General features: G+C 36.0%; 1 protein-coding gene across 9 annotated transcripts in view; it reads right to left on the reverse strand.

The window, feature by feature from the left end:
* Positions 1-12,810, reverse strand: part of DNM3 (dynamin 3) — a 634,013-nt gene that overhangs the window by 437,041 nt on the left and 184,162 nt on the right. For all 9 annotated transcript variants that reach the window (XM_051857117.2, XM_008264064.4, XM_051857115.2 and 6 more), the window contains one exon: positions 12,606-12,809. In XM_051857117.2, coding sequence (XP_051713077.1) covers positions 12,606-12,809 — 204 coding nt within the window. The remainder of the gene's footprint in view (positions 1-12,605; position 12,810) is intronic.

Raw genomic sequence — 12,810 nt, forward strand, 5'->3', positions numbered from 1 at the left:
CTAATTCAAGGTAACTTTCATAGTGTTTCGTCATGTATAGGACCACAGAATGTCATCATGAAGGTTTCAAATAGAGCAGGTATGAGAGAGATAGATGATATCATGGAAAAAAATGAGCACTATCAGCATCTGAGACAGGGGCCTCAATTGCTTCTGCTCCTACCAGCTGTTTATGAGTGAACTGCATAACCTCTAAGCTTACCCTATACAAGCTTGGCATGCTGCCAGCTGGCTAGCATATTTGGGATGATACCATATGACACACAGTGTTGTTACACAACTTATTGTAGTAGAATTAACAAATGCTGTTGTGCAAATCATGTCTCTTAAAATATGAAAATCTTCATTTCATAAAACTGATAAACTGGGGACTTTTATAGCTTCACACATAAGAGGCCATGTAAATAAACATTTTAGTTTTTAAAATTGCATGTAGTAAAGAAAACAACCAGAAATACGAACTGAGTACCTACATAGTTTAGTGTCCTACTAAGTAGTCTAGCATGTGGAATTTACACAACTGACCATGAGCACTTTATTGGCTCAACAGATGCCTCACTAATGTCTGCTGAATAATAAATTAATTAACTAACCAAAGAAATGACTCAATTGTTAGTGTTTATGAGAAAGAATTATAAATAGCTGGGGGAAGTATTTCTTCTATAAACCAATCAACCCTAGGACTGGTGTTTGGTACAGAGGTGAGTATGCCACTTTAGATGTCCAGATTCCATATTGGAGTGCCTGGAATTGAGTCCTAATTCCACTTCCCATTCCAGCTCCCTGCTATATCATTTCCTATGAGGCAATAGTTGATGGCTTGGGTCCCTGGGTCCCTGATATCCACATAGGAAACCTAGATTGACTTTGTGGCTCCCAATTTCAGCTTGGTCCTGCCCTGGCTGTTCAGGCATTTGGAGAGTAAACCAGTGGGAAAGATCTCTCTCTCTCTTTGCTGCCCTCCCTCTTTGTCTCTGCCTTTCAAATAAATTTTTTTAAAAAATTTAAAGAAGGTATTCAGTTCTGTCTAGAATCTAGTCTACCTCCCCACCCCTTACTCTCAATCTGTGAGCAGCAAATAGTATAAGGCTTGAAATACATCAAGTTGAGCTAAGGTCAATCAGTCCTCCTTCCATCTTACTCTGGCCCCAACCTACCATTAATGCCTCTTTCAACTGCAGTTAATCTAGAAATTTGCAGCTGAGTTTGAAATCATTTTTATTTTTATGACACATTATTAAAATATTTAAAATAATTCTATTCCAATGCTATTTTTGTGTTATCAAGCATCATTATTCACATTGGTAAGGGCAGCAGTTTGAATTACAGAATATTATAGATTGTTTTAAAGACAAATTTGTTAAACCACAAATTATATGCAATAATAAAATAACAAATCCTAGTAGTTTTTCCTTTGAATATTTTTAAGAGAGAAATAATTGCTAGCATTTGGTTTGCCATTAAGAGTTAGAGTTATCTTTAATTATCATTCTGTTTATAATAATTTATCTCTTACCCTTTAAGGTAAAGTTTATTATAATTTCATTTCATTTTAGAGATGAGGCAATAATGTTCAAAGACGTTAAATAATCTTCCAAGCCCTGTGATCTTTTATCTATCTACATTATTTCATATGGCAACTCATAGAGGAGTGGTCTGACGAAGTGGAAAGAACACGAGATCATAACACTGTGTGGTTGCAGGTAGGTTTTTCAATCATTCTGTTTATCACCTGGATAAACTTCCTCACCCCAAAGTAGAGCCTTACCTCACACAACGTTCAGGATTGTGGTGAAACTAAAGCAGACCATTTTGAAAAGTTAAGACCACTATACTCTGAAACTATATGCAAAACATAATATCGTTATGATGGCTATGAGTTTGACATTTCAAACAGTACAGCCATTCTCCCTTGAAATTTTATTTAAAATCCTTACTCAGAAAATCATTTTTTACAAATGATGTAAAAGATAAGCCTAAGTTTTGCCTAGTCACAAATTTGTGATAGTCTACATATCCTGGGAGAATAATTTCATCATGAAACTTATTTTTATTTTTTATTTTTTGACAGGCAGAGTGGACAGTGAGAGAGAGAGACAGAGAGAAAGGTCTTCCTTTGCTGTTGGTTCACCCTCCAATGGCCGCCGCGGCCGGCGTGATGCAGCCGGCGCACCGCGCTGATCCGATGGCAGGAGCCAGGTACTTCTCCTGGTCTCCCATGCTGGTGCAGGGCCCAAGCACTTGGGCCATCCTCCACTGCACTCCCTGGCCACAGCAGAGAGCTGGCCTGAAAGAGGAGCAACCGGGACAGAATCCGGCGCCCCGACGGGGACTAGAACCCGGTGTGCCGGCGCCACTAGGCGGAGGATTAGCCTAGTGAGCCGCGGCGCCGGCCATGAAACTTATTTTAAAATAAACATATCCCAGCATTATCATAATATTAATAGTTATTTATTTTAGAGAATTTTTCCTTTTGAGTATCATTATGCAAATAATTTATAATTGATTTACCAACATGAACTTCCTTCCCAAGTCTATATTCAAATAAAACCAAATAAAACTTAGGTGAAAATGGCCCATGAGTAATAGACTTAATGTAGTAGAAAGTAGCTACTACTTAAAATAGATAACATCTCAGCAAACTGTATAATTATGTACGCTGGTAGATAAGATTGTAATCCAAACATTCTTGAATAATTCATCCTAATCTATTATCTAAATAGGTCATCCTTCTTTAGCCAAGGGCAAAATTTCAGAAAAAGATAAATGAAGTGGCAGGAACAGGCCACTTGCACAGCCAGCCAAATCAGCCCTGAAGATCAGTGGGAACAGATGTCATAACCAGAATGCCCTCACCATCTGAATTCAATGACTGTTATATGGAAAGTTTCTGTTGACTACAGTTGTATGAGGTCAGAATAAGACACATCAGTGTAAATGCTGGAATAAATACCTCTGAAAAAGCCACTTCTCCATGAAGTCAGTGAGAAAGAACATGGGAAAAATTGTCATAATCAACATTTTTCAAAAGTTGGAAAATCAGCTGAAGGCTGGTATTAATACTATGGGGCATTTACTCAAGAAAAACAGCTGAGTCTCAGCAATAATGATAATCTGTGTGGTGTTTGAATTTTCCTCATTCCCATTCTGCCTCCTCAGTGCTACAGTAGCCTTAAAATCCAAAACCCTCACAATAATGAGGAAAATCAGCATTCTAGCAACCCCTGAAAGGGAAAGAGCTGGGCTGAGAAACACCAAAAATGTCATTTTCAGAGAATTATAATTATTTAACTGCCTCGCATTTCCCTAAAACCTTCCATTCAAAGAGCTTCTCTTTATTTGACCTGACTCAGAGCTTACTCAGTGTGAACAGCCTCTTTCCTCAGGAAGCATTTGTCAGAAACAATCAGTGGCTATTATTTAATACCTCAGCTGCCTTAGGCAGCGATAACAGTTGGGAGGGGGAAAAGAAGCTGACCTAATGTAAAAGGAAAACCTCTGGAATGAGAGGGCCACATAGGCCTTTGGAAATTTGCACACTCATGTCTAGGCTTTACACATGCTTAGAAAAGAGTTCAGAAGACCCCACACTGAGGCCAGGCCCCCAGATGCAAATAGTTCCAGTAGACACTGAGAAAAGGCTTATTGGCTCTGGTAATTTAAGGAAATCATCTAATCATTAGCTGACCACTAAGAAAACTGAGCAAAGACTTAAGTAGCCACAAACTATGAAGAAAAGACTTACAAGAATTCATTCAGGAAAATTACCAACCATACAAATAGCAATAGCCAAGGCAGCAACAAGAGCAAAAAGCAACAAAAACAAATCTTAGAAGACAGAAATCTGAGCATTGCCACAAGTTATACACATACACACACACATACAAGATATGCAAAGAAAGTATGGTCCATACACAAGAAAATAAGTAGTCAATAGGAACTGTTGAAACCCAATCATTGAAATTGATAGACTTTATAATATTTTTTGGATTTTTATTTATTTATTTGAGAGGCCTGCTTTCCCAGGCCATAGCAGAGAGCTGGATTGGAACAGGAGCAGCCAAGACACGAGCCAGTGTCCATATGGGATGCCAGCACTGCAGGCAGAGGCTTAGCCCATTATGCCACAGCATCAGCCCAGACAGACTTTAAATCAGCTATTTTAAATATGTTCAAAGAACCAAAGGATACCATATCTAAAGAACTAAAAGAAAGTATGGCAAGGATGTTTCACTAAATATAGAATATCAGCAGAAACAAAAGTCATTTTTTAAAAAAGGAACCAAATAAAAATTCTAGATATAAAAATCAAAATAATGGGGCTGGCATTATGGCACAGAGGGATAAGCCATCACCTGCAATGTTGACATCCGATATGAGTATGGAGTTGGGTTTCAGCTACTTCACTTCTGAATCAGCTACCTGCTAATGTACATAGAAAGGCAGCAGAAGATGGCCCAAGTGCTTGGGCCCCTGTCACCCATGTGAGAAACCTGCTTAGAACTCCAGGCTCTTTCTGTTACAGCCATTTGGGGAGTGAACCAGTGGGTGAAAGATTCTTTCTCTCTCTCTCTCTTTTTCCTATCTCTCTCCAACCCTAACTCTACCTTTCAAATAAATAAATTCTTTTAAAATCCAAGTAACGGAAATAAATTCTTCACTAGAGAGATTCAACAGCATATCTAAGCAGGCAGAAAGAATCAGAAAAGTTGAATATAGGTCAGCTAAAAATTTTCCTTCCAAACTGAGGAAAGGAAAGAAAAATACTAGCTAATTGAATCCAACAACACATCAGAAAGATGATTCACCTGGATCAAGTGAGACTTATCTCTGGTATGCAGGGATGATTCAACATATGCAAATTAATAAATGTGATATATCATATAAAAATTGAAGAATAAATACCATGATTATATCAATAGATGCAGAGAAAACATTCGGTAAAATACAAGATCCGTTCATGATAAAAACCTTAAGCAAACTGGGTATAGAATGAACATTCCTCAACATAATCAAGGCAATATACAACAAACTTACAGCAAGCATCATATTGAATGGGGAAAAACTGGAAGCATTTCCATCTTCACCACTGCTATTCAATATAGTTCTGGAAGTTTTAGCCAGAGCCATTAGGAAAGAAAAAGAAATCAAAGGGATACAAATTGAAAAGGAGGAAGTTAAATTATTCCTGTATGCAAATGACATGATCCTATATAGAGAGAAACCAAAAGACTCCACTAAGAAACTACTGGAATTCATAAAAGAGTTTGTAAAGTTGCAGGATATGAGATCAACACAAAAAAATAGCCTTTGTAAACACAGACAATGCCATGACTAAGAAAGAACTTGTAATAGCCATACCATTCCTGTTAGGAAACCATTCATGGAGAAAGTAATAGTAGCGCCATTTGAAACAAAGTAACTGTAGTGCCATTTGAAAGAAAGTAACTGCGAAGTAGCACAGCTGTTAAGATTTGAAAACCGACCGCCTAATTAGATAGCCTAACCACAAACTGTTGTTGCCCTGACTACGGGACCCTGGGTGGTCAGAATGTGGGTGGGGCTAGCCTCTAGAAACTGTATATAAGGGGACCCTCAGATGCTGTAAACCAGAGGTTGCTCAGCCTCTCTCCCCAGTCCGTAGTGCCTAGTGCCCGCGGGGAGAAGCTCCTGGTCCATAGTGCCTAGTGTCCGCAGGAGTAGGCTTGAGCGATCTCTCCTCCTAGTTGCCTAGAGTATCAATAAAGTGTGTTTAGCTTGACCTTCCTCAGTCTCCTCGACCCTTCCTTCACCATAACCCGGCCAGTTCCCGAAGGGGGAGATCCTGACAATTCCCAATAGTTTAAAAAAAAAATTTAAATAACTTGAAATAAATTTAGTCAAGGAGTTTAAAGATCTCTAGACTGAAATTTTTAAAACACTAAAAAAAAGTAAATAAAATAAAACACAAAAAAATGGAGGAATCTTCAATGTTTGTGAATTAGAAAACTTAATATCATCAAAATGTCCATACTACCTAAAGCAATTTCCAGATTCATTGCAATTCAATAAAAATACCAATTCCATTCTTCATAGATCTTGAAAAAAATGATGTTAAAATTCATCTGGAAACACAAGAGACCTAAAACAATCTTAAACAACAAAAATAAAACTGGAGGCATCACAATAGCAGATTTCAAGACATACTACAGGGCAGTTATAATCAAAACAGTCTGGTATTGGCACAAAATAGACATACAGATCAATGGAACAGAATAGAAACCACACAAATCCATACATCTATGACCAACTAATTTTTGACAAAGAAAATAAAATCAATCCCTGAGGAAAGGACAGTCTTCAACAAATGCTGCTTGAAAACTGGATCTCTGCATGCAGAAGTATGAAACAAGACCCCTGCCATACATCTTGTACAAAAATCAACTCAAAATGGATCAAGGAGCTAAATCTACAATCTGATACCACCAAATTACTAGAGGAAAACATTGGGGAAACCCTACAAGACTTTGGCATAGGCAAAGACTTCTTGGATAAGACTCCAGAAGCACAGGCAATAAAAGCAAAAATAGAAAAATGGGATTACATTAAGGTAAGAAGAACTGCACTGCAAAGGAAACCCTCAACAAAATGAGGAGGCAACCGACAGAATGGGAGAAAAATATTTGCAAACTAAGCAATTGAGAAAGGATTAATATCCAAATCTATAAAAACTTAAGAAACCCAGCAATAACAAGCAAATAACCCAGTTAAGAGATGGGCAAAGGATATGAACAGGCATTTTTTTTTTCCAAAAAAATGAAATGCAAATGGCCAACAGACAGATGAAAAAATGCTCAGGATCACTAGCCATCAGGGAAATGCAAATCAAAACCACAGTGAGGTTCCACTTTACTCCTGGTAGAATGGCTCTCATACAGGAAAACACACACACACACACACACACACACAATAAATGCTGCTGAGGATGTGGGGGAAAGATTCCCCAATCCACAGTTGGTGGGAATGTAAACTAGTACAACCATTATGGAACACAGGATCTGAAATCTGAAAACAGATCTACCATATGACCCAGCCATCCCACTCCTGGGAATTCACCCGAATGAAATGAAATCAGCATATGAAAGAATTATCTGTACCCCATTTTATTACAGCTCAATTCACAACAGCTAAGATATGGAATCAACACAGATGTCCACCAACTGATGACTGGATAAAGAAATTGTTTTATACACACACACACACACACACACACACACACATATATATATATATATAATGGAATACTACTCAGCCAAAAAAAATGCAATCCTTTCAGAAAAAAAAAATGGAAGCAACTGGAAACCATTATGTTTAGTGAAATAAGTCAGTTTAGCCCCCAAAAGACAAATATTATGTTTTGCCTGATCTGCAGTAACTAAAAGAACAAAAAATATAATGTATGTGAGTGAAATTGATATTTTGGGATAATTGTTTACAGCTCTTGTCTATACTGTTGAGGACCAGTGTGTTTACTTTCTTCTTAGTATTTGTTGAATTCTTTACTTAGTAAGGGGTTAAGCTTATGATTATAAAATAAACTGAAAATATGTCATTGTAAAAATTAAAAGAAAAAATAAGAAATTAAGGAGTAGGGAAAGTAGGAGCATGGATAGCAAGGAGGGTAGAATGGAAGTATCACTATGTCCCTAAACCCGTATATATAAAATACATGTTCATCTTACATTAATAAAAATTTTTAAAAGAATGTGAAAATAAACTACTCTAAAAAAGAAAGAATTCCTAAAACTTTTTCATATTTAATAAAAATATTAGTTTGTACAACCAAGAAGTTCGACAATCTTCAAGTAGGATAAGCTCAACAAGATCCACACCTACACACACAATAATCAAAGTATCAAAGACAGGGAGAATCATGAAAACAACAAGAGAAAAAAGATTCATCATGTTCAAAGGGTCCTCAAAGAGATTAATGCTGAATTTTGGCCAGGGAAACCAGAAGGTAATGGAAAGACACACTCAAAGTGGTAAAATAGAAAGACTGTCAATTAAGAGTTCTCCTTTAAAAATTAAGGAGAAGTTAAGAAATCCTCAGGTAAATAAAAACATAGACTACTGTACTTTATGATGTGCCTATAAGAAATACTGATGACAGTGCTTCAGGCAGAAATGAAAGGACACCAAACAGTAACTCAAATCTCCACATGAAATAAAGAACATTAACAAAGATAATAAAGTAATTAAATATAATAGACAGAATAAATGTACTTGTTCATTTGATTGTAATTCTTTTTTCCCAAGTTGATATAGATTCAAACTAGATAGTTCCAAATTAAGATGTCAATTTTAATCCTAGAGCCACCACTAGGAAAATAACTTCAAAATAACAAAATATATGATAAGGGAATTAAACTAGAAGATGGACATTTAACACAAAAAACAGCAATGAGAAAAAAACTTGCAAGAGATACACAAAACAAATAGTAAAATAACAAACACAAATTCTACCTTATCATTAAGGTAGACATTAAGTGTAAACAAATTAAAGACTCCAAAAGACAGATCCTGGCAGAATATATTTTAAAAAACAAACACGTGATCCTACTATATGCTGTCTGTAAAATATATGTTTTATATTCAAAACAAAAGCAAGTTGAAAGTAAAGGATAGAAAAGGATATACCAAGCAAACAGTAATCAAATGAGAGCTGTAGTAGATAAAACATTATCAGATGAAATGCACTTTAAGTCAAAAATTGTTACTATAGACAAAGGACATTTTATAGTGACAAGTCAAGAAGACATAAGAATTATAAGTATAAAATGCACTTAAAAATCTCCAAAAGAAATACAGCAAAAACTGACACAGTTGAAGGAAAAATTAGATCGCCCATCAACAATTTGGAGATGTCAATACCCTATTTTCAATAATGGAATAACCAGACAGATCAACAAGAAAAAAGAACACCCAAACAATACAAATCAACTAGACCTAACAAGCATCTATAGAATACTTCCCCAACAGCAGCAGAATATACATTTTTCTGAAATCCACATAGAACAGCTGTTGGGCATAAAAGTTTGAATAAGTTCAAAAGTATTGAAATGATGCAGAGTATGACCTCTGACCACAGTGAGATGTAATTACAAATCAATAACAGAATGAAATTTGGAAAATTCCTGGATATGTGGAAGGAACTAAGCAAGATGAATATTCCTAAATACACAAAGTTCATGTCCCTGCTTTTATTCCAATTGAAACTGTAAATCTAAGGAAAACCTGCCTTTGAATCAAATACTTGAAACCTTTTCACAGACTAACTAGGCAAACACAAATGGCAAATGAAGATACCTATTTGCCCACCCTAACACACTATAACCCTAAATACCATATGCTAAATAAGTGTTGCACTAGGTCCTGTTTTAGATCTACAGCTCCTTTCTTTTCTCTATTTTAATTTGATTCAACTCTAATTAAAACACACAGCATGAATCCTATTAGTTTGGGCAAAAAATTGCTTTCTTCTTTCAGAGCCTAGTAATTTCCAAGGCCAGCTGAAATCTCAGGATAGATCACCATGCAAACTCTACAGACAGTTTTCAGGGTTTTGAAGTTTGAGAGCTGAAATTAAGATATAAAACAAATAATGAACCTTGAGATGAGCAAGAAACTTCTAGTAACTAACCTAAGAATCATATTGATTCATATTTAACAAATAATGCTGATTAACAGAAGCCCACAAGCAGTGGGCTGGTTCTCCTTAGCACTTGCCATTTAGGAGTTGCTAGACAAGGAAGTGGCACATATTGTCACCAAATTTTTCTGCATTTCCACCAAAGTATCCCACCAGAACATTCAAAAACCTTTTTTTAAGACTCCCATCTATAGAGTATTAAAAACTGGGGTATGGCAGGTTTACCTATAATAGAGAAGCAGTTCTAATGATTCAGAAGAAATTAAGAAATCTCTAAATGGCATCTAATAAAAGCAAGCTTGCAAACAAGCTGGGTCTATGACAGTAAAAATAAAATCTCATTACACTTTCTGGATGCAAATTTGTGGCATACAAGTACATACCTATGACTGGAAGTTAATGCAGTATTTCACATATGCTGTAGCAACACATTATACACACTGGAAATGAGGCTGTGAAGATCAATTCTTTCCTGGAAAACTAACAACTCCTTTCACTAACACTAATTGCTCCTACTTAATGATCTGCAATCATATGAGAGTTGTTATTTTAGGTTATAACTGACTCATTTTTCAAAGAGCCTGGGAAATGAGATGTAGTCACTCCCCATTTCCTAAATATACATAAATATGTTAACTCAGTCTTGGGAATCAGCTGCAGACACTTATAGTATATATTAATTGCATAATTTATTTTAGTTTATTTTTCAATAAAATTCATAGTTTATACAAATAAAAGATGTTCCATTAGTTTTTCTTCTACTATTGTGAGTATGTGAGACAGAAGCAACTGCAGCCATCTGGTCAACTCTAAGGAGCATCTAAATGAAAAAGAACCAATTTCAAGGAGGCCTAATTCAAGGAGGACAAAAGAGGAACCTGGGACTTGGTGGCATTATATGTGCTTCTCCATAAAGCTTCATCTGGATTAAGTTTGGATTTTTCAGAAAAGTGATTTTGCTGGACTCATTAAAACTCACTGACGGAAGGACTAGCCCCATCCAGTCCGACGAACATATCTTAGCCTGCTGTGGGACAAGAACTGTGGAGACAGGCATGGTTTAGCAATATCTTTATAGCTAGACTTCAATCCCAGTCCATAATCTGACTCTTCCAAGGCACTGGTGCTGGAAAGGGAGCCTTGGTGATAGTCCTTACTACCTACTTTGCTCCAAGCCCCAGCATAAGGGATGCTGGAGGGAACATCAGGAAGAAACAAACCAGTTACCACTGCAGAACTCTTCAAGGGTTTGAGAACTGGAACACAAAAGCCAGAGTATAGAAGGAGCTAAACACAGAACCAGCTGAAAGTTCATATAAAACATTGTTAGATATGCACTCTTCCCCAACTTGCACAGCCACACAGCTTCCCTTCCTCAATCTCCACAAAGTACTGAAGATTTACATTCAGTGTAAGTTGAACCAGGAGGATTTTGGTCTCAAGAAGACCTTCAGAAATGCCATGATGAAAGCAGAGGGATTAACTAAAACATTTAGAAGAACTACTCTTCCTACCCCCCATCTCCTCCCTCCTTGCCCTGTCAAATCTATTCTTCCTCTTAGCTCCAATAACAATGGACATCAGGTTTATACAAGACTATAAATGACAACAGAAAAATATTTATAGAATCTAAAAGGTGAGGAAGTCACCTAACCAGATGGTTTGGTCTCAGCCTAAAACCTTATAGGAAAGTCCATCCACTAGTCAATGAATTACATTCATGTACATTATCAGCTCTTTAGAGCTCTACTCTCCTAAAATGAGCAAGCAGCTCTAGATGATCAAGCATTTGAAAAAGGTCTTTAACATCAAAGATAAAGACAAAAATGAACAACTAGAAAAATATGGATATGTAAATATGATATATAAATCACAAAAGGAGAACCTCAAGAGTTCTCATTAAAATCCTTGGAGAAGATATTCTACTTGTGAAACCAGGGGCAGAATGCTATTTTTAACAGTAAGAATAACATTCACAAAATAAGACAATGACATTGGAACTATTAGAAATGAAAAATTAATCAGAGGAGGTGATAACATCAAGTAAATCTTGAAAAATAATAGATAAAAGAAGCAAAGAAATGGATGAGAGAGCATAAAGATTTATAAGAAAAAACAATGAGTAATCCAATTGTTCTAACAAGATGATAACAACAATTGTAAATAAAGAAAATAGCGGCAATTGATTATCAAAAAAAGAGAAAACTCCCTAGAATTAAAAAACACGCATCTCCATATTGAAAGGACTTGTTATTAAGTGCCTTCCACAATCACTTCAGACACTGAGGTTCCTGAAGACAATATCAATATTCAGTTGAAAGAAGAAAAGTTAAAACATCAACATAAGGAAGTGACTTTTCTGGATTCTGAAATGCCAACAGCAGATAAATCTGCTTTTGTAATAAAACAAATCTTTGAAAAGTTCACGGAGAAATGCATATTATGAAGAAAACTATATGTGGATTTTGAAAACATCAGTTCCAAATCCCATAAACTTTTTGAGGTACATGCACATGTATTTATCTCAAATAACTATGAGTTAAATATCTTTTGTGCATTTAAAGAGCTTCCTATCTTAAAGAAGCCAAATACACACAGGTAGATCCTCCACGGGTATTATATTCTGATAGCGCTTATAATAAGTAAGGTAGACTGTCTTTATTCTGCTGTACCAGAAGCTTATTTTATTAGAAACATCTATTTTCTTAAATCTCAGTTAATCTTATGTATATAGGTTTTGAATATATTCCCTAATAATATTTTTTTCAATATTTTAAAAACAAAGAATTAAGAACACTAATAGTGGCTAATTTAATTAATAATGAAATCAAGTCATGAGAATATGTGTTAGCATTAAATATACAAACACTCTCCACATTTTAAATTAATTCTCTCTCAGGGATCACACACTCACCTTGAGGATCAACTTCTTTAGCTAGCTTCAGTGCATCTGAGTTTGCAAGATCAGTATTGGCTGGGGTGACAGCCAAAATCAGACAGTTCTCCCTTGTGATGAACTGCATAATCATATCTCTGATCTGATACTCAATATCTGGTGGCTGATCTCCCACAGGTACTTTAGTTATTCCAGGTAGGTCGATCAGGGTTAGATTTAACAC

This window comes from Oryctolagus cuniculus, chromosome 7 (genome assembly GCF_964237555.1).
Source record: "Oryctolagus cuniculus chromosome 7, mOryCun1.1, whole genome shotgun sequence".
Classification (NCBI taxonomy): Eukaryota; Metazoa; Chordata; class Mammalia; order Lagomorpha; family Leporidae; genus Oryctolagus; species Oryctolagus cuniculus.